We start from the raw sequence: 22,611 nt of genomic DNA, 5'->3' as shown, positions 1-22,611 counted from the left end.
ACAAACCAGTAGGTGGCGATTTGCGCCGATACACGTTGGTTTGCGATCCGCCATTAAATCAGAGAAGAAAACGAGGAAGAAACCAGATAACAAGCAGACCCCGCGAGGGCGAGGCGGTTACTTCAGGGAGACCAGAGTGTCGCATAGCTACAAGATATTCTTCCAACGTCCCAATATGACAAGTCGTGCTAACGTTACACAGGGACGAAGGCGACTGTAAACTTTAATGTACACGTAGCTTAGTTGTACTTTGAAGTTGAGAAGATGTTCAATGCGAGGGTTCCGCGCCTCTCTGCATCCTCCCCGGGCGCAGGAGGAGTCCGCAGGAGGATCTGTGTTTACGACTGCCGCTTCGAAAAGGAGGAGGTTACGGAGAAATGGCTGGAGACGAGTGGAGACTTCAACGACTTTCTTCATGTTCTGTACAAGGCACTGTTAGCTTTCTTTGCTTTGGTTTGGGGTAACGGGTTGTCTACGAGGGTGGTGTAAAAAAAAGAAAAAGTTTTAGCGTATCTTAAGTTATACATTACACATATTAGGCTAGTCTTAAATTTGACTTTCACTTATATTTTGGTCAAAGACAGGTGAGGCTGTACAGTCGTCAGAAGGCAACCAAATGCCAAAATGCCTGTGTGGCTCCTTAATACTAAACCTTGCCCTTACTGTACGAGTACTACCTGTCCAGAGATAACTTCCTGCATAATTTAAATATAAATGCGTTTTTAATTTTAATTTCTCCCGAACTACATCCTTCAAAAGTTGAATCAACTCCTTTCTATAATTGTCCCAACATAAACGGAACACTATAATCTTCATGAAGTTAGAATTTATTGCTCACCTTTTACATTTGAACTTGTCACCTGGATGTACAAGGTCTGTCATTTCAGAAAACGTATGAAAGTGTATACACTAAGACTGTAAACCTTTAATATCAAATGAGAAACAGGTTTATTGCCAAGTAAGTTTACACATGCAAGAAATTTGCATTGGTGTTGTGGTGCATAACATTCAGGCAAACTCAGCTGGGAGGGGTTGCCCTGTAGCAGAGCTGGGATGTTGGTATTAATAGCAGAACTAAAGTCCACAAACAGCATCCTGGGCAGGTTCCTAAGTCCGGGTGCTGCAGGGCAATGTTTACTGCATTGTTTACAGACATGTTGGCTCTGTAGGCAAACTGCAGGGAGTTCAGGAGAGGGCCAGTAATGAATTTGAGGTGTGACAGCACAAGGCCCTCAAATTACTTCATTACCACGGAGGTCAGGGCAAGGAGTCTGGAGGATGGGTGGGAAGTTGTGGAGTGACCCAGGCCCCTGCCAGCCACTGCTAATATAAAAACAGATACCTCCATGCCTCCTTACCAGAAAGTTCTAATTTTTGTACAAATAATGTACATGTTTTGTTGACAGGTGTAATAATTTATAGGGGTGAGGTTTTATTTGGTGGCCATAGAGGCTTAATTTGTTGAGAGGTACCAACTTAAGGTCTGACATATTGTACTCATACATATTTGTTCTACTACACTCAGCAACTTGTACCTTAGCTACAGTAATGACATACTGTATACTCTACTATGCCAGTTTATTAGGTACACCTAAGTAAAACTAGTACCTGCAGTACTTTTTTCCCTGACAAAAGTCATAATGTTCAGTTTTTATGGAAACTGGTAATATTTAGTCCATCCTTATTAATATACTGTAAATAAAACTAACCTGATTGAACTGAAACATTGATAACAAGACCACTATAACCTTCATGAAGGTAGTATTTATTGCAGGACTGTTCTGTTAAACTGCATTAGTTTTGTCTAGGTGTACCTAATAAACTGGCCACTGAGTGTTTATGCGTTATGCTTCTTTTATTTTCATGAAGGAAACTAAACTGGAAAGATGAAGAGAGCTGTTCTGGTTGTGCTGCATGCTATTAAGTTCACGTTAATGTTATGAATGTACTGCTCACTGTGTTCCTCCAGCCATATAAAAGCAACTATGAAAATTGTTATAGATACGCCCATCTGGGGGTGATTAAGTGATTAGAAAACACCCTAGTAATTCTGATGCTAATTTGATAATTGTTTTAAAGTGCATTTACTCAAGTAATGTACTGAAGTACTTTACAAGTACTGTACATTTATTTGACAGCTATAGTTACTTTACAGATCCAGATTATTAAAACAAAATATAACCCACAAATAAACTATGATGTATTATTATAGATAAAGCTACCCAGCAATATATAAAGTAGTTAAAATGAGCCCCATTGTTACCATCTGCAACATTAAAGTGATCGATGCAGCAGAATCAGCGATATCGTCTAAAACCTGGTTCCTACATTACCCAGCTACCCAACTATGAAAATTGTTATAGATACGCCCATCTGGGGGTGATTTAAGTGATTAGAAAACACCCTAGTATTCTTAATTGTGATGCTAATTTGACATTTGTTTTAAATTCTATACTCGAACAGATCACATAAATTGGTATGTCACAGTTTGGTAGACTGATACAGATTTTTAAAGGCTGACTTCAGCCAGAATTCATCCTGTACCATTATACAGGTGCAACCATCCCTTGAGGTAGTCTGTGATTATGTAGAGAGTCCTTTTGCATGCCGCTCCCTACTCTGCAGAGATGGCATGTGAGGACATTTCTAATTGAAATCATGACATCTGTTTTAATAAGAGGAACATCTTGTTGAGAGGCAGTTTGATTTTTATGAGATTGCACTGTGTCATGGTGAAAAGCCTATCACTGTCTTTTGATATGTGGCCTTTCATGACGAGAGTGAGGGTGACAGCAGACGTGGTTTGCACTGTAGATCTGGAAGCCATCTGACTAAACATATGAAGGCACTGCCAGCTTGAATTTGAGTTAAGACGTCTTAAATTCAAGCTTAAGAATATTATGGACTTCTTAGGGACATTGAGGACACCTGACGAGATTCTTGTCCCCAACAGGTATCTGAGTTTAAACTCTCTGGTTCAAGCTCACTAATTTTACTGCCTCATTTCCCTATTACTTTCTGTTCCTTCTCTTGTGCTGCAGCTTTAACTTGTTTACACAAGCAGCCTGGACCATTTTCTCAATTAATCGATTAGTCGTTTTGTCTATTAAATGTCAGTAAATAGTGAAAAATTATCAGAGCCTCCTAAAGCCTCAGGTGTCTGACCAACAGTCCAAAACCCAAAGAAATTCAATTTACAATAATATGAAACAGCAAATCCTCACATTGGAGAAGATGAGAGTGGTTAGAATTTTTTGCTTCACAAATGACTGAAACAATTAATTTATAATCAAAATAGTGGACAATTACTTTTCTGTTGGTTGACAAATCAATTAATCAACTCAATATTGTATCTCTAATAAAGAGCTGAGTAACAATTGACACTCACTTTTGACTTTTGTTTTTACAGAAATTTGCAATCCGTTCACATGAAACATTTGTGTTGGTCACGACAGACAGAACAGTCCTGGATTTTGACAAATTTGGTAAGTAAATCAATCCTTATTGGTGCAAAAATAAAAAATATGCTGCCATAAATTATAGCTGAGAAAATTAAACAAATACATTTTAAGCAGTGGTTGATTTGTCCTGTAAATGTCATCACCTGTAACCCAAGTTTTTCGGACTTTGTTCTGAATTTGCTGTAACTATGTCTGTTTTAAATGTTGATACATTACTGCCAGATGATGTAATAAGTCAGTATTTACTTAAGTTTACACAAGACAGATAGATAACATAGTTGTCCTCCATTTTTTTAATTGTAGAGAAACTTCAGGATGGCAGCACCCTCTACTTGTTGCAACATGAGGACCAAGCTCTGTCAGTGGCAACGAAGGAGCACATCAAGTTTATGCCTCATTATGATACGCTGATCCGGAGCGGCATGTATGAGTACTACGCAAGTGAGGGCCAGAAATCATTACGTAAGTGCTTACTCAATAGTAGCATAGAGATGGACTAAGACATTAAGCTGCATATCTTCACTCATAACTTGCTACTTATTTTTATTTTTTTCCAGCATACGCACTCGCTGAGCTGATCGACAACTGTCTTTCGGCCACAGCTAAAAACACTGGAATGAGGACAATAGAGATTCGGATGGTTGGTTCTGCGGTTGCGTCTCATTTCTGAACAAATGTTTTTTTTATCTATTCCTTTTGCAGTAACCTTAATGCAGTCTGTGACTTTGTTTATCTAAATCTGTAATAGTGACTTACCTTCTCTCTGTGTTTTCCAGCTGTTTGATGAAACACTTGGGAAGCCTGCTGTGGTTGTTTTAGATAACGGGTGCGGGATGACCTCTAAGCAGCTCAATAACTGGGCAGTGTACAGACTCTCTAAATTTTCCAGGGAAGACAGCACACTTGCAAGGTTGGTATGCTTTACTTTCTTTACTTTCTAGCTTCAGATTGGCCATGATTGCTTCCAAGGTATCCAAGGCTTCCAATATATTATCTTTTAGTTTTAAATGCACAAAATTTGATTACATGTCTGTTTTTTTGGTTTGTTTTTTCTTCACTGCAGTAAGCAAGAGGGGTACGTTCGGCCTGACCCTGTCCCTCGTAGTCTCAACAGTGATATATCCTACTTTGGAGTTGGAGGCAAACAGGCTGTTTTCTACATCGGAGAGTCAACCAGGGTAAGTCTTCAGTGAAATTAGTTAAGATTGCAGCGTTACTGCATTGCGAAAGATAACTATTGGTTTCCTTTGTTTATTAGATGATCAGTAAACCAGTTGGCTCCCCAGATGTTCATGAGCTGATTCTGTCAAAAGAGGACTTTGAGAAGAAAGAGAGGAACAAAGAGGATATTTACAGTGGGACCATCACAAACAGAAAGGTAAGTGCTCTGTTTTTAAATCCCCTGTAAGTAAATGCACGTTTTTAACTTCAAAACAAGGTAGTCATGATTTGTGATGGGATGTTTCATCCTCCTCCTGCAGCCTGGTGACTTTTCACATGTGACTAAAGATGATGAGCGCTTCCTCCATGCCCTCATCGCTGAGGAATCGGAGAAGGAAAGCTTCACAGCTGTGGTCATCACGGGAGTCCTGCCTGAGCATATCGCCTTTCTGAAACAGGATTTCAAAGTGTGGACCAGACAGCTGGCGTGAGTTCATTCACCCACACCATCACATATGTACTCAAAAGTCTTAACAGGCCCGAGTTACTGCTTTGATTGATTTCATGTAAAAAAAAGATTTGTTTTGTCCATATATCAGTTACATATATCACTATTACGTTCATGGAGTCGGTGGAAATGACACGAGATGCAGCTCTACAAACGCAGATCATAAAATTGACATTCAGGTAAGGTTGTTGGTCTTAAAAGGTTTAATTGTTGATGAGAGTGCCTTCTACTTAATGCAGTCTATTTCAGCTAATATTATTATTTTATCTTTAATCAGATCACTCTGAAGGAGAAGCCTCCCAGATGTCCCCATGTGATGAATCTCAGGGAAGTTGACGACGACATGCAGACTCTGTACATAAGTAATGCTGCAGACACGTTTGAGTTTAACGCCACTGAGCCAGACGGTGGCACAGTGGAGGGAGTGATTCGGTATCATCCCTTCCTCTATGACAAGGAGACTTACCCTGAAGACCCATACGCTGCTCAAGGTATTCAAATTCTAATTATACTCTGAATGTACTTTATGACATATGACAGCTTTGGATTAAAATTGTCTATTTTATTTTGGTCCTTTATTTACCAGCCCCTCAAGATGATGATGATTGCGATAATGAGTCTGGAGTCGTGCATCAGGCCAGAGGGAAAAGGCCGTTATTTGACTGTTTCTGGAACGGACGGCTCATACCTTACACCACAGTGTCTGGGTAAATACTTTAACTATTTTGTTACATGATATTTTCCACTTTAAGAATACGAGGTAACTCATTTCCTTGGTTGTAAAGGTTTATAAAGTTTGGTCACTTTTCAAGAAAACAGCTCGACATTTTGGGAAATACGCTCATTTGCTTTTTGTTGAGAGTCTGATGAGAAAATTGGTACCACTCTCATGTGTGTATGCTAAATATGACATAGCACAAAGACTAATCGTCACAGGAGTTTTCTTACATGTTTGCTGTCCATTTGTTACAGGTTTGACTGGTGCACCTGGAGTCACAGAAGCAAAGGAACAGAGGTGCCCGCAGAGTGTTACAGTCGGTTTTCAGGGTTGCTTTTCACTGACGACAGATTCCAGGTCAGCACGAACAAGCTCACCTTCATGGACCTGGAGCTGAAACTGAAGAACAAGGACACTATCTTCACACGCGTAGTTAATGGACAGGTGGTCACATACAAATGCACTTTTTATTTTGATGATTAGAACAAATTGCAGCCCCACATTCAAGTTCAGTTTTCCTTAGTAGCACCTGTATTAGACGTGGAGATATATTTTTAGGATTATAGTACATAAAAAGTTACATGCTGATTCTTTTCTTGCTGTTGATGTTGTTAATATTTATTATTGGAAGTGTCCACAGGAAAAGAACAGTTCTGCAGTTACCACTCTCCCTGATCAAGGTGCCTAACTATTGCATAAACCAGGACAGGAAAGTAAGCCTATCAGTGATGTTCTTTGTATGTTGAATTTCCCTAGTGAGCAAGAGTGTAACAGAGAGAAAAGATCAGTCAAAGAGAACAGGTCCTCCGCTACATCCTTCCCCAATCAAGGTGCTTAAACACGTTGAGAGGAAAAGTCAAGCAGCACATGTTGCAAGTTACCTGTTGAAATTTGATATGCCATCCTGCTTTCCATTTCCTATTGGTCAAAAATCTCAATCTTAATGCAGCTTTAGTCAATTTGTTTTACTTAAAGAACTAGTTTCCCACCAAGTGTTACTAAACTGTTTTATTTCCATGTCCACAGAAACAAAGAAGTAACATTCAGAGGGACTTTACGCAGTGGCTAAAAAACTGTCACGAGAAGTTGGACAAGCTAGTAAAGTTCCTGGGCTACAAGGAGACCATCACACGAACAGATGTGCCTAAGAAAATGCAGCATCCCTGGGCGTCATTCTCCTCTATTGAATGGGATGGCAAAATATACAAAAAAGGACAACTTGTGAGCATCTCTTTCTTTCGTTTTTTCTGGACGCAAATGTGTATATTCTTATTCTGTATTCTGTATTGATGCCAACATACTTCTTTATACAGGTGAAGTCTCAGAAAACGCTGCCCATTCTGTTTGGTACTGTGGTTCGGTTTTTGTTGCATGGAAATTTTGACAAAGATGTCTTCGCCTCAGGAGGACAGGTTGAAGTGGCTCTGGTAAGGAAGGACTTATGGATAAAAGTGATAAAAGTATTTCTGACTCAGGAGTTTTTCTTTCCTGTCAATCCTTTCTGTCTGTAGTCAAATTTTTTGTTTGATAAATAATCATCTTTGGGGAGGAAACCTTAAAACTGAAGGGTTACGGTTACTAAACTGACTTAAATAAGGTATGAATACATGTGATACATGAATACAAGTTCAACCCGAAAAGGGAAAAGTTTGTTTGTGCTGAACACTGACGGAGAATCAGTAACCCGAATATCAATACACAGATCCACTCAACAACCCCAAAATTGACCAAAAAAGCTCCTCATTGCAGCAGATAGACGAAGAGGGACTAGTAACTGATGCAACAAGCTGTTAAATGAGACAAGTATTGAAAAAGTGAAATGTGTCGTTGTCATTTCACCATCAATTGGGAAAAAAAACTGACCCAATGATGAGCTCCACAAAACGCCAACAAGGTACCGCCCCCTAACTAAGCAGTTGACAGCTCACTTTGTTTTATATCCAGTTCCGATTGAAATCTGCGTTGCACACAAATATCCTTTTGATTTTTCTGCCACTTGTAAATAAGTGTTCTGGTGAAAAATCCTCCAAATATACATGTTTCACCTGTAATAGTCATAATTAAATTTGAAACATGGTGGTGGCAGTACCTTCTTTTGGTAATGCTTTGGGGGGAAGATTTCCCCTTTTAGCATGAGACAAACTTAACTAAGACAACACTGGAGTGTCTCTGTCTAGACTTTACTGTCATTTTTTTTTTTTTTAAGTAGAAGTCTAATACCACAAAATAGAAATTCACATATATACAAACCTTGTCTGTTGCAGTTTTATCAGTTATTTTTCTTTTTTGGTCTTTTAGAGTTTTCTTGTATTTAGAATTAATTGATAAACAAATCTGTTTCCTAGGAACCCAAAGCACTTCACAACAAGACCAGGACCATAGCCATTTCCAAGATTGACAAGACCGCCACTGATGAAGCCATCAAGAAAAACATTGACAATGAGTCTGCAAAGTGAGTAACCAGTCAGGGGAAATACTATCATGCTGCTAGCATCTAATGTGCTTTACAATTACAATGCAATTATAACACAAAGCAAGACCACTATACACCTTTAGACCGCACAATCATCTCCAGTATCCCAGTGTGTTAGATGTGATTCAGTGGCAATGAATGTGTTATCAATTGGAAGTTGTATTTCCCTCCACCTTGTCTCCATGTCCTGACTAGAGGTTGTAGTTTAAGCCTGATGAGACTTTTATCAGCTCATGTAAATAGTATTTGTTTGTTCCAGGCTTCCAGAGAAACTGAAAGTAGACTGGCCAGATGGTAACCCCTGGCCACAGAATGCTGTTTGTCCAGCTGGGACTCCGTTAGGTAAAAAGTTTGCACTGACAATGTTGAAAAAAATTTTCTTGGAGCCCAAACGTCACACTGTATATTTTGTGGTTTCACTTCACATAATTTCAGGGTCACTCAAAATCGAAATTCTGAACAAGAGAGGAGAGTCGTTGTCCAGCATGCCAGTAGTGGACCGGAACAAAAGAGGGGAAAAACTGGCAATTAAGTTCAGAGTCGTTCAGCACGGTAAGAAAAAAGAAACGCACTCCTCTAAACACTGAAAAGTTAAATCACATGGTTTGATTTATAAAAGTGCAATGCTGGGAAGGTCAACATAAAGTATTTCTTTCTGCCATTTCTAGCAAGGGGGCTGTAAGAATGGTGATGCAGAAAAGCTACAAAAACTGCTCAAGTTATTATGTAATTGCAAATTCAATGTTAAAAACACAATGAAATTGGCATTTTCAGAGAACTGAGAACGCTATCATCAAAGTGGTACATGAAAATCCACGATATAGAATCATCCTTCATAGCTTTAGGAGTTTTGGTATTAGATTTGTAACATATTTACTTACTATTACTAACTGACTATTTACTTCTCTTGCAAGCTGTTTTTACAGACTTGCTTTGTTCTTGAGCTGCAACAAATAAATTTAGCAATATATAATGATTATCGATTCATTTGTCGATTATATTCTTGATTAATAATTTAATTTAATAAAATGTCTTTTGCAATTTCCCAGAGCGCAAGTTGACGTAGTCAAATTTCTCATTTTGTTTTACCAACAGTCTAAAAACCAATACTATTCAGTTTACTGTTATAGACAACAAAAAAGCAGAGAATCCTCACATTTGAAAATGTGTTGCCACTTAATTTTAGCTCTCTGTAACAGTCTGTGTCTTTCCTCTCAAATTTGTAGTAAACTCTATTTGCCTTCCATATGTAGGTCCAAAAGGAGATCAAGAGGTTGTCTCTTATGTTGCCCAACATTCACCAAAGTGGGGTTTCTGGTTCAGAAAAATGGGTATGCTTCTTTTTTATTTGTCAACTTTTTCATTATTGGATACCTTTTTAGATGCCCTGATTTTTGTCTGTTGAAAAATCATGTATCAGTTTTGCAAACAAATTATTTTTTGCAGAGAATCTGACCGACCTGGGGAAGTATACACTGTCTCTGAACACTCTGATAAATGACAGTAATGCCACTGTTTTTGGGGACAGAGATCTGCCAAGCTACAAACTCAAGTTCACCATCACAGGTAAGGAAAACCACAAAACCTTTACAGTCACATTTATTATCCTTTCCGAACGCCCTAACCAGTAGGTAACAGCTGATTCAGCTATTTTGTTTTACAACCTTGTTTTTGTAAAATGACCATTAAATGAACACTTGAACCCTGATCACACATTTGTTTTTTTATCTTTGTCAGAGGGTAGTGCTGAGAGTTTCGTTATTGGTGCAGTGAGCTCCACTCTTCATGTAGGAGTGCCCTTCAACATTCCTCTGCTGATAAAAGATGGTTATGGCCACTCTGCGATGCCTCCTCCCAATCTCAAAGCTGTACTCAAATGCAGGTGGGTCACTCCACTTTATTTGTAAAATATCTGCTCATGTTTAAAAACTGTTCACCACAGTTTTGTTGTGTTTCCTAGGTTTATCATCAATCATCATGTCTTTAATTTGTCTTTAATGTCCTTAATTTGCCAGATGTGGGAGTTAGCTCTGGCCCCATTAACATTATCATTATTATTAATATTAGTGGCCTGGACCTGAGTAACGAGACAGTGGACAGCAGTGGGACCACATTCACCATCAGAAGTGTCAAAGCAAGAGGAAAAGTCCTGAACTACCAACAATCAAAGGTTAGAAAAATATATGCTCTCATCTCTGAAGACATAAGTTTGCCTATGTACTATAAAGTTTGATGGAAGAGGTATAATTATGTTATAATAGCAATAATAGAAGGATTGCTTAACCAGTTTTGCCCAAGCACCTACCTTTCAGTAATGCAGTAAAATCACACAGCAGTACAAATGTATGGGCTGTGAATTCATACATTGTTGAAGATAGTGTAACTAAAATGTTGTGAGAAGTTAAAGTACTCTTTTAATCTTAAAGACTTTGTCCTGAAAGAAATGTTTGTTTTTGTGTAAGCAAATTCTGAGTGATCTTGTGGGATTAATCAGTTTATCAGTAGTGAGGAACAGGAAAGATGGTTCTAGACCAGTAGAGTAAAAGAGTGTAACATTTGATAAAAAGAAAAGCTGATTGATACCAAAGAGACAACAACTGGTTATCCTCTGTTATTTATTTCCATCCTATATTTTATTTTGCAGACATACGACCTGAAAGTGACCCTGCCTGGCCTGAAAAAAGACACACAGACTCTCAAGATCAGTCTTCTTCCTGGCAAGACTACACTTTTTTATTAATTTAGAACAATTAGCGAGCTTGTATCAGAAGTATATAATGTCATTTCAGTAACCTTGATTGGATAAATGCTTGAAATAATTCATACAAGCAGGGTTTTGTTTTGAGCTGACACAATTACTCAAATGATCAAATGTCAATCAACAGAAAATTAATCAATTAATGGTTGAAGTAACTTTTTAAGTTATATGTTTGAGTTTTGGACTTTGGACAAAACTAGCAATTTGATTAGCCATTTTTTCTCTTATTTTCCAGCATCCTCTAGAATAAAACGTTAATTGATTAATTAAAAAAAAGGCAACAAGTTGTTTCAGTTGTTTTACAGCAAACAGGCTATTGGATTTTGGTTGTTGGTGCCATTGTAGTTAAACATTGTAGTTACAACATTTCAGCCATAATTTAAAGGTAGCAGATGTCATCCAGCTGTGGTGGAAGTGGTAAACTGTTGGCTACTATCATTAAGATAAGGATCATACCACCATGTTGTCAGCAGGGCTTCTTTAGCATCTTATCTTTCTATGTGTAAATAATCATCCTAAAAAGTAGTTTCTCAGCTGCATGATAATGTTTTTCAGGTCCTCCACATTCCCTCCATGTGACGCCAGAAGACAACCCACTCACAGTAGAGAATGGAAACCCGGTCAAGTTTAATGTTGAGGTTCACGATGAGGCTGGAAACAACACCGCTCGCCCCAAACAGATCATTCACTGCCAGGTATGGGGTGCTGGGAAATCATCAGGTGTCTGTGTGAAAACTGTACTATACTACTATACTAACCCTAACGCAGGGATATCTGTTGTGTCTGTCCACTCATCAGACAAACCTTCTCATGAGAAAACTGACCGCTGACTGAGCAAACAGGCTGAAAATGTGGTGTCTGTTTTTACAGCAGTATTTCAATTCATCTAGTTCAGCACGGGGATGGTTCCCTGATGAGAATTTTAGTGCTCTTACATAACAGCTCATCCTGTTTACCAACTAAAGAAAAACTCCCAGCGGGAACAATTAAAATTCTCAATTAAAGGCATCTTTGTCATCATATTATTGGAAGAAAGGGAAAACAAGAGAGCACATGTCGGAAGAATTGCTGTTATTGGGGTTTAAATCTCACAACTTAAAAGAAATAGAAAATAATAGAAGATTATGACATTTTTTGCAGAAACTTCAATACTCTTCTCTGCCTTTGATATGTCACTATGATGCCTTTGATGCTATGGTGCTTTTGCCTCGAGTCCCTTAATTCCTCTATGTAATAAAAAGTGTTCAAGGTAGTGCTCTCACCTTTCTGGGCCTACTCTGTTAATTTTCCCTCTTTCTTTTAATTTTGTTTCATAATCCGAATGATAAATAAATAGCTTGTGTTGGTTGGCTTATCCTCATCTTTTTATTTGTGAATTTCAGGTTCATGGGCTTGCTCCGGTGTCAGCTGACTGCAGCAGCACAGGAGCTGGACAGCTTGTGACAAAGCACATAAATGTGAAGATAATCAAGGGGGAGCCACAAAAGCTCAAAGTTAAATTTGAGATGCCTGTAAGTGGAAAAAAAATCAACAAAAATTAGCTCTCTGCTTCTCTGATTCAAACTTTGAGCATGATGTCTCCATCCCGTCTTTGTTTCCCCACAAGAGTCAGAAGAGCGTTGCCCCGATCATGAGGGAGCTGAAGGTGGTACCCAGCACAAGAGTCTCCTGGATGGAGATCTGCAGTCAGGATGATGAGAATCTGGTGCTGAGGAACAATGAAAAGATAGAATGGCTGGCTGGGGGCTTGCTGGAGAACCTGTTCTATAAACTGTATGATGAGGCTGGTAGAGAGGTACCTCTCACTGCTGAAATAGCCTCCCGGATCAAGGTGTGTCTGGCAAATATGATGCATTGTCTTCCTGTTGTGTTTAGGGTACCCTATCCTATTCATTGTACACTGCCCAGTTTATTGCTGACTTTTCATTGTTCACTCTGACTTTGTTTAAGGTGAACTGGAGAGGAGACGTAAATCTGGAAGAGCTGGTCAAGGGGAAGCTGCCTGTTGTACAGGTGCCCACGCAGGTGCAGGAAGAGCGCTTCTACCAGGTGTCCTACCAAGACCAGAGTGTGTCTGTCTCCTTTAACATAGTGTAAGCTACATACTCGACTCAAAGCTGCAATTCAGTGTTTGCAACCTTAAAGGAGTAGTTTTTGCCAAGAGATAGATGCCTACCTGCTCCTCTACAGCTTACTAATTAGCAAGTTATATTTCTTTTGTTTAATATGTACAAAGAACTGTTAAAACCCTGTTTCCAGTCTTCATGCTAAGCTAAGCTAACCATCTCCTGCCTTTAGCATCATATTTAATGAACAGATATGAGAGTGGTATTGATTTTCTCATCTGGCTCTTGGCAAGAAAGCGAATAATAATGTATTTCCCAAAATGTTGAACATTGAATCCTATCTTTCGAAGTCTACATCCTTGCTTGTTTTTGTTTGTAGGCCTTGTCCAGATGAACCAGCACGGCTGAAAGCAACTCTGCCCCAAGGCACAGTGAAGCTGGGTGAAGTGTTATCTGGAAACATCAGTGAGTATGACCCGAATCATCCAAAAATCGTATTTTTGAGGATATGCACACCAGATGACACACATCATTTTCCTAATACAGGCTTAGAGCTTGTGGACCAGTATGACAATGTAACCAAGACACTTACCTCCTCCTGTGTGAACGACATGGCTGTGGAAGCCGAGGGTCTGGACAAATCGGCCATCGTCTATACGTGGCAGGTGGGAAAAGAGACACACAAAACATGAAAATGAAAACTTGACTTAAAGTTCAGAAATGAAAGGAATTTTTCAGCCCAGAATTAAAATGTAGTCGTGAAAAATGTAAATGTAAAATGTAACTTGTGAGGTCGTCTTTATTTTATTTACACCTCCACACAACAGAGAGAGTTAAGCAAGCAAGGTAATAAAACTGATAAGGAACACCTAAGATTAAAGAGGACTTTGTCAGAATAGAAAGAAGTATTCCTGACCGAGGGAAGTGTCTTTGTAGCTCTAAGAACTGGAAGATATATTTGATTTATTGACTGGAAGTTTCCATCTCTTATAAGTTTACAGGCGGTGCACAGGCTTTGTTGTAGAATGAGAAGGCAGTGTCTTTGTCTATACTGTTGTAGGATGTACAGCATTTCACATTTTATTTATTAGCTGTTTATGTGAACTTAAATAGATTTTTCACTCAAATTAGAATTTATTTACTTACATCATTACTAGTTACTTTGCAGATTAAAATTAACAGTTATTTTGATTATCGGCAAATCTGCTGATTATTTTTCGATTAATCTTTTGGAAACAGTGAAAAATGCCCATTAATTCCCAGAGCACAAAGTGACGTCATTAAAGGTCTTGTTTTGTCTGACCAACAAAACCAAAACCTACAAATATTCAATATACTATAATGTCAGACCAAGAAAAATAGCAAATTCTCATATCTGAGAACATGAAACCATCAACTGACATCACATCATATTTTGGCATTTTTGCTTGAACAATGAATTGATTATCAAAATAGGTGATTAATTTTTTTGGCTAATTGTTGCAGCTCTATAAAATGCAATGCATTGTCATACAATTATTAAACTACCCAACAGTATTCAAAATAGATAAAATTAGCTCCACCTCAACCAGCTGTATGTTTGTTCTTGTGCACAGGTCTTTCTTGAAAAAGAAATAATAAAGATAACGAATACTACTTTTGATGTTTAAGTACATACTTAAGGGAGTTTTTTATGCCACTGCCGAGTCCTGTTTGGTCTCTGTAAATAATATTATAAAGTGAACGGTCTAGACCTATGCTATATTAAGATAATATATAGAGATAACTTCTGTTATGATTTGGCACTATATAAATTGAATTGAATTGAACTTATGTCCTTTTACTTAAATGAAATTTTGAATGCAAAACTTACTTCTAAGAAAGTATGTTTTAGATTGTGATACATTTAAGGATCTGAATACTCATAACTGTGTAGATGTACTGATAATTACTGATGAATACTGTGCGTCGACATCAGGGGAGCAGCCGTTGTGTTCTGGTTACCGGGGTGCAGTTCCAGTCAGGGACTCCTGGCTCCAGAGAGATGCACTTCACCTACAGGAGCTACGAGGAGCGCGTCATAGTTAAAGTGACCGCTGGAGTCCCTGCACAGCTTAAACTAGTCAGTGAGCCAGAGAAGGTAAGAAAGGATCTCATCTCTCCCCTCATTTCCCCCCATTACCTTCCTAAATGCCCTAAATAATACTGAACAATAGAATTGATGCTCTTAGTTCACAGTTATATTTTATTTTTAGTATTCAGCAGGCCAAACTAACTGTAACTAACTAAGCGCATGTTTTTTATGTATAAGCCTTTGCAGGTGTTGAATGACCGCGGCATCGCCACACCCTTTCTCGTCCAACTGTGTGACAAGTGGGGAAACCCCTCTTTAGACCAGAGGGTTGTGGTAGAATTGACGTCTTCACCCACGACACTGAAGGTTGGCTACAAACATGTACACTGTTCTGTCTATACTACAAAAAGTCAGTAATTCAGAATGATCTAATACGAGAAATGTGATGAGGTCTTCCTCCTGTTTTAGGTGTCGACAGCTGTTATTTCACAACCCGTGAATGCAGAAGGGAAAGCCTCTTTCACTATTAACAGTGTGAGCGGACCAAAGTGAGTGTCACTTTATAATACAAAGTTAACAATATTAAAAAGGGATCACCACAATGCAGTAATAGTCCCAAATCATGGAGTGTATCATCAGATGCCCACATTTCCAGCACTGTAAACATATCCTGAATTAGGACACAGCTTAATGGCCCATCAGTCACCAGGGGGATGTTGTTATTCTGTTGTTCCACTAGGGGGTACTATCAGCTGGAGTTTAAAGGTTCCTTCAACAACAAACCCATTCCCGGTCCATCAGTGAATCTCACCATCATCCCTGATCCCAACAAACCTGTCAGCCTGTTAGTGAAGTATGACACCAATGCCAAGTTTCCTGCCGGAGGCAAATTCCCAGGTTTGCCTCTCTATTTTATCTCTATTTTACTCTCTGTTTGTGGAGCTCTTGTTTCACTATGTCACTGTATGCAACTGGTTTAGTGACTAAGGGCAGCTGTGCATGTCTGTTCAGTGTTCTCTGTGACCGTGGTGTCTGATGAAGGAAGACCGATGACGACTTTTAACCCTGCTGCTGCCTCCATGTTTCTGTGGAAGGGAGTACCATCAGGAAAAACGCCTCCACAAACGGTGAGTGACTGAGTAACAAACAGGGACTGTCACAAGTGTTTATTGCTTTTCTTTTCAACTAATATCATATTTATTGAGTTGTATTCTTCTACTTATCTTGTCCAGGCCATTGAGCTGAGGTGTAGTAAACCCATGGAGAATGAAAAGAACGACTGTTTTTACTTCAGGTAAAATGCCTTCACATCCTGTCTGTTTCCGTTCTGTCTGAATTGTTGTTGTAGGATGTTTAAAGGAATAGGGAAATATGCTTATTTGCTTTCTTACTAAGAGTTTGATGAGACTGATATGAAGATGAGATTGATTGATGAAGGTTGACTTTGTTCCCGGTTAGCTGTTTCCCTCTGTTTTCAGTCTTTGCACTAAGCTAAGTGGCTGCTCACGGTAGCTTTATATTTATCATACAGACATGAGGGTGGTATTAATCCTTTTATCTAACACTCTATAATAAAGCGAATCAGTGTGTTTCTAAAATTAGAAACTATTCCTTTAAGAAATGTAAATATTGTTTTTGTTTCTGCAGAGATAAAGAGATCCCAGATCATGTTGGAAAGCACACCCTCCAGTTTTCTCTACGTGCAGACACAAACAAAGTCCTGTTCAGTAATCAGGTTGGTTCCCAGACACCCAACAGTTTTTTGACTTACAAAACATATAGAGATGGTCGCCACATGCTGTCTTTCATATATGTTTCAAAGGAAAGTGGTTGTTCTTTTGAGTCGTTGCAGGGGCAGAGGTCATAATCCTGACTCACTGAGAGAAATGACTAACCTCAGCACTGTTTCCTGTCTCCTAGATTACTGTAAATGTGGTGGCCAATCAGCCTGTCAAACTGGGACCTGACTCTCAGCCACCAACCCCAGTTGTTTCTTACAGTAAGGCCATTGCCAACCGAACCTTGGTGGAGAACATGACTCTGAGGATAATGGTGAGCCTATATACTTACAAGGCATTACTTACATGTTTGCTTATTGCAAAAACAGTTAGATATATGTTTGGGTGTTTATCAGCTGATATACAGCCCGACTGAGTTGCTTTGACTGATTCCAGGATTCGTATGGAAACCCAGCGGGGCAGGACCTGGACGGGAAGGTGGTCCTTTCTATAACGCACTCCAGTGGAGACAGTAACAGAACCCTGCCTCTGTTTGAAGGCAAAACCAAAGGCATTCAGTTTAGCTTGGTAGACGGAAAGGCCAACATCACTGTGAGTGACCATTTGTCAATTTGTAAATTTCTATATTTTGGCATGCAACATCACACATGAAAATTGTGTATGTTTATTCTGCACAGAGGCTGGCTATCATGGAGAACAGCCCCGGTGAGAACGGCAGTTCATACACTCTCGTCTTCAAACCTGAAGTGCCAATGTTTCGCATGCCCCTGGCTCCTTTTGAGCTCCCCTTCCATTTTTACAATGGTATGAAAACTTTATTCATTAACACGGCCCTGCTGCTGGGCGGAAACTGGTGCATGAATATGACATCTGACACTGACTCACATTGAGTGATTACATGGTTATGGGTTTTAAAGTAAATATGTGCAACCTACGTTCCAGTAAATTAAATTTAAATTTAAATTATTATTTTTTTTTTTATGTATGTCTTTTCAATGTTTGTACAATGTGTATTTATTGTTATTTTGTTATTTTCAGCATAAAAAATGGCTTTGAAAGAGGAACTTGCATATTATGCGTACGTTAATATCGTGATTTTTCGTTGCATTGACCGTCCCAACTGTGGTAGCAGTTTCTGCACCATGTATAGAAATTGAAAATGTAATGACAGTTGTCAGGTTCACACATAGAAAAATATATTTGGAAATGCATTGAATTTAAAATGGCCATAAGTGACAAAAACGCAATCATTACGTAAGCTAAGAAGAGCCAACACTAGCCAGGTGGAGGACCTAACACCAGTGGAGACAAGTCCTCCACCTGGTATGATCCTTCAGCGGAAAAAGTGCCCTAGAGTTGTTGGCATCTATACTATCTCCTACCCCCTTACATCAGCGCATACTACATTGCAAAACCTCCACACAACTTGCCCTCACCTAGCTCCCATGTCCCTCATCAAATATTTTAAATACTGTATGTGAGGAGCCAAGCATCGAGGGTTTTTTTCTTTGATAAGAAGTAATTCCACTGAGGTCTTTGGGTTATCCAGAGTGTCCAAGGCATTATTTCTGGATGCTGGAAACTTTCTGCAAAGTAGTATTTGCTTGAACCTTTTAAAGTTTGTCTATTGTATTTTTGTATCTTTTTCCATTTTAGATGCGGAGAACCAACGGACAATGTCTGAGCTGTCCAGGAAGAAAGATGAGCTCACTGCTGCTTTTACGGCCTATAGAGAAACGTTTTCTACATCTAGAGAACTCCTTGATTTGCTGACCTGTAAGATTTTATATCTTTTTTTTTTTCTTCAAATAAGCTAATATTTCGTCTATGCATGTCATTTGACTGTGCACTGTGCTGCCAAACAAATGTGTGTAGAGCAGAGTATCATTGTGTCTGCCAATATGCGTTTGAAATGGTGTCTAATTGCAAATATTTCTTTCATACCAGCTACATACCAGGGTGCAAGTACAAGAGAGGCTGTCCAGAGGAACGAGCTGATCAAGAGGAACGTGAGAATAGCGCAAACTGCATCTGTAAGATGTTAATTCTATCCACATTTTACTTCTGTATATGGAGAAATTATGATCTAATCTATATATATTTATGAGGAGATACCATTTGCATATTTTTTAATTCCCTTTAGGTCCCAGATGTCGACAGACTTCTGACAGAAAAGACTACTGAAGCTGAGAGGATCCTGAACATGCCCAGAAGAGTCTGCTCCTTCCCTGATCACTTCAGGGGACAGCAGGATGTTTTGGGAATGGTAATGTCATAGGAAAGATGGGCTTTTCTGTTGGCTTAACACCTTCAAAACCCAGTGTGTCATTTCAGGAAACGGTGACCTCCATGCAGATGTATCTAATCAATGTTTGGCCGTGTGTGAGTTTGAGATGAGAGGGGAAAAAACGAGGGTTTTGCTTTGCCAGACCAAAGTAAAGTATTCTCACAGGTTGCACTTGTCACACGGTTTATTTTTTGAATGCAGGTTGGCCACTTGGCCTCTGTGGAGGATGATGCTGCTGCGAGGGTTATCTCCTGGCACATCAGGGGTGACATGGATTGTGTCATCACCAAAACAACAGCAGCTGCACGGAGAATCTATGAAGACACCCAAGGCAAACAGCAGGTCATGGCCCTTGACAGTGTGTACGTCCCACCAGGAGACAGGTACTCCTTATGAGTCGATGATGACTTTTTTTTAAATAAAGCTCAAGGTCTTTTGTGACACTAAAAAGTTCAGTTTGACAGTATTGCTGTTGGCGTCTGAGTAGCTTTCCTGTATGTCCTTGATTATAGTCTTTAATTTTTAAGCCCTTTCCTACCCAAGTCTTCCAACAACAGTAATTTAAAGATCTTGTGGCACCTCGTTCTTGAACAGACTGTTAGACAACTAAGCCACAAGGACTCCTTCAGTGAAGTCCTGCTTTCATTCATCAAACTAGATACATTCAAAGGAATTATCATTATCATGTAAATGAATGCATGCTTTGAAACTTGGACAATAATATGTGGAAAATCTGAAAGGACATCTTCCTCCTCAAGGGCCAAATAATGGTATAATTATTATGATATATAAGAAGGAGAGCAACTTCCTTCCTGCTGTTCTTTGTGGTGTTTGATTGTGTTGATGACACTTAAAGGGCCATACCAGTGATGTTGCATGTTTTAGCAAGTTTAAACCATTTATTAAACCATGCTGTACAGTTTTAAATTTTAGAATGTATTTTTCCCACCGTGAACAGCATTTATTTTTGGTTAGGAGACATCATGTTGCGTGGTAATGCACTGTAAGTCTGCATCACATTACTATTTGGGCTGAAACTAAAGATTATTGTCATTATTAATTGATATACAGATAATTTGTTTTGATTCATTTATTAAATTAAGCCCATATTTAACTATGACAAAAATATACTGACTTAATGTTCACTGTAATGAATGTCAATTAAGTTTCAAGTCAAAAACACACACATTAATGGTTGTCAATCGCAAACAACTTTATGGCATGAATTTGAAAACGTTAAGTATGCTGTTCATGATTGTTTTTGCTCAATATTTCAAAAAACAATCGTATGGTCCTCAAACAATTTTGCTACATTTGGAGCAAAGTCTCAGATCACCTCTGCAGTTTCTCTGCTAAGATTTGGATTGCTTACAGGCCACTGCCACACATAAGAAATGGCTGCATGCTCTTTGACCCCCGTGGGAACCCAGTCCACGCCAGAGAGCTCCTGATTTACTCCCAAGACCGGGAGAGCTGTGACATCGGTGAGCTGACTTGAATGGATTTCCCCCAAGTCCAGGCTTTCTGTGGTTTTTGTAGAGGCTTCCCAGGCCTCTTTGTGTTTGCTGTTGTTGGGGTATTTCCTTCATGCTCCCGCTACTCCTGTTGAGGATTGGGTAAATGGTTCCATCTGGATCCAACCTCACAGAGGTGGAGGGGTTCCTCTCCGGGGGGCCTCGTCACTGGAGCAGAAATTGGGCCTCTTTCACCACGCTAAAATTACTTTTAATTTAAGGATTTTCAGTCGTCTCTAGTTAAAAGTTGATTCCTTCTCCTTATTCAGATACAGTATTTATGGTTTAATGTAATTGATTTACATTGTTTGCTTTTATCAAGCTTGTTTACATTGAAACTTGGTGTATCAATAGCCATCTCAAATAAACTCGTAACTCTCCTTTAATCTCTTCTCTGTGATTGTGAAGGGTTTTCTGTAGCATAAGCAGTTAAGGTTATGAATGTTTAGGTTTGTCACAACGGGTCTGAAGGTTTGCTGCTTGTGCTTCCTTTGCAGTGTTTAAAAACATCCTCGGAGATACTATTCTGATTGATGACCTGGACTCTGCTAACCACTACAGAAGGGCGGTGAGTGATTCTTGCTGCTGGAGACGTGCCATAAATTAACAGGCCGGTGGTTATTTTTCTTCTAAATGTGACGTTGCTAACAGGTCGTGCAGAATAAGACATCGTGTCCCACCATCCTGACCAGGCAGGGGGACAGGATCAGTGCCAAGGGAAAGTTCGGAGGTGCACAGAACAAAGCCCCACCGATGAGCTCTTTACAAGTGTTTGGAGCCCCCCTCCCTCAGCATTACTACACTCTTAAGGGACAAATAGGTGACTCTCTCTCTCTCTCTCTCTCTCTCTCTCTCTCTCTCTCTCTCATAGTCATACTTATATTTAAAGTTCATTTTTGTGGTCCTGTTCAGTCAGATTGTGCTTTAATTTCTCTTTATTTTGTTGGACAGACCTGCTCAGTCAGTACCACTCAGCTCTGCAGAAGAGGGACAAAGCAGCAAAGGACCGAGACGATCACTTGAAATCCATGAAGTCTCCCAAAATGTTGAAAAACCAACAAGAAATGGAGGAGACAGAGAAACAGCTGGAAGAGATTAAGAGACAACTTGGTATGTTTGCTGGCCAGGGACTAAGGGCAGAGAATACATTTCAAGCTTTTTATTCTTTTAGTATTGTTGATTTCTAATTGGTCTGTATTCTACTTCTAGTGTCAACCCCAGTAAGACCAGTGAAACGGGGTGCTGGAGATGCTGGTGAGCCATCCCGCATCAATATAAAGAGAGCAAAGCAGTGATCCACATAAGAGGACTCGTCCAACCCCATAGTTTGAACACAAGCCTCTTTGCTCATTTTATTTTATATTGGAGTTGATTGAGTTGTTGGAATTCATTTTTATTTGTATTGTTTTCTTATATGTTTTAACAATTTTGTAATAATCAAAACAGTTTATGACAAAGTTGTATATGGGATGATATATCTCAAAGAATGTCTGGATTATTTCTATAGAAAAATACATATTTAAGGAGATCTTCTTTGCCTGTGTCCTCATTTCTACTCAGTAATAAATAAACTTAGTTTGAGGGATGTGGGCGTACAGAAACTGACGGGCGCGCACATTTTACGCACGGGATAATTATGGTGCTTTTTTCCAACAAAGACAATCATCCAAATGTAGGCCTCCGGAAATTATGTATTATGACATGTGTTTTTGGATGCCGTAAGAGTTGGAGGTGGGCTTTGGTGTGTGTGTTAGAAAAAGGCATCTGTCAGTATTGGAAGGGGTCCCGAAACGTCACATCCAATCTTCCATCTGGAAGGAGCTTGTTTAGGTCTGCGCAGCACAGAGAGGGAACGACCCGCGGTGCCTTCACT

At 39.3% G+C, this 22,611-nt stretch overlaps 1 protein-coding gene across 1 annotated transcript; it reads left to right on the top strand.

Annotated features, from left to right (window-relative positions):
• The first annotated feature begins 264 nt into the window (after nt 1-264).
• On the top strand, nt 265-22,257 carry smchd1 (structural maintenance of chromosomes flexible hinge domain containing 1). The gene is made up of 49 exons (XM_070927777.1): nt 265-429; nt 3,410-3,485; nt 3,765-3,923; nt 4,019-4,101; nt 4,238-4,371; nt 4,525-4,639; nt 4,720-4,839; nt 4,943-5,109; nt 5,222-5,309; nt 5,408-5,621; nt 5,717-5,837; nt 6,103-6,292; nt 6,480-6,528; nt 6,605-6,678; nt 6,875-7,069; nt 7,162-7,275; nt 8,194-8,300; nt 8,581-8,663; nt 8,757-8,873; nt 9,575-9,652; nt 9,768-9,887; nt 10,059-10,203; nt 10,389-10,491; nt 10,966-11,038; nt 11,635-11,774; nt 12,462-12,590; nt 12,686-12,910; nt 13,030-13,172; nt 13,525-13,610; nt 13,692-13,810; nt 15,103-15,264; nt 15,436-15,564; nt 15,667-15,746; nt 15,938-16,095; nt 16,210-16,325; nt 16,431-16,492; nt 16,846-16,933; nt 17,119-17,250; nt 17,373-17,528; nt 17,615-17,741; nt 18,594-18,713; nt 18,885-18,970; nt 19,081-19,203; nt 19,426-19,607; nt 20,599-20,708; nt 21,236-21,306; nt 21,390-21,558; nt 21,690-21,848; nt 21,948-22,257. Exons 1-49 carry the CDS (start codon nt 265-267, stop codon nt 22,031-22,033), a joined length of 6,048 nt encoding a protein of 2,015 aa, XP_070783878.1. The 3' UTR covers nt 22,034-22,257.
• The last annotated feature ends 354 nt before the right edge of the window (nt 22,258-22,611 follow it).

Source organism: Enoplosus armatus, chromosome 21, assembly GCF_043641665.1.
Source record: "Enoplosus armatus isolate fEnoArm2 chromosome 21, fEnoArm2.hap1, whole genome shotgun sequence".
In the NCBI taxonomy this organism is placed as follows: Eukaryota; Metazoa; Chordata; class Actinopteri; order Centrarchiformes; family Enoplosidae; genus Enoplosus; species Enoplosus armatus.
This window is presented reverse-complemented; position numbering and strand designations above follow the sequence as displayed.

Coding starts and splice junctions, on each gene's coding strand:
- smchd1 (XM_070927777.1), top strand. CDS start 265: ATGTTCAATGCGAGGGTTCCGCGCCTCTCTGCATCCTCCCCGGGCGCA. Junction 5,110..5,221: donor GTGTGGACCAGACAGCTGGC/GTGAGTTCATTC, acceptor TCCATATATCAG/TTACATATATCACTATTACG. Junction 8,874..9,574: donor GTTCAGAGTCGTTCAGCACG/GTAAGAAAAAAG, acceptor TTCCATATGTAG/GTCCAAAAGGAGATCAAGAG.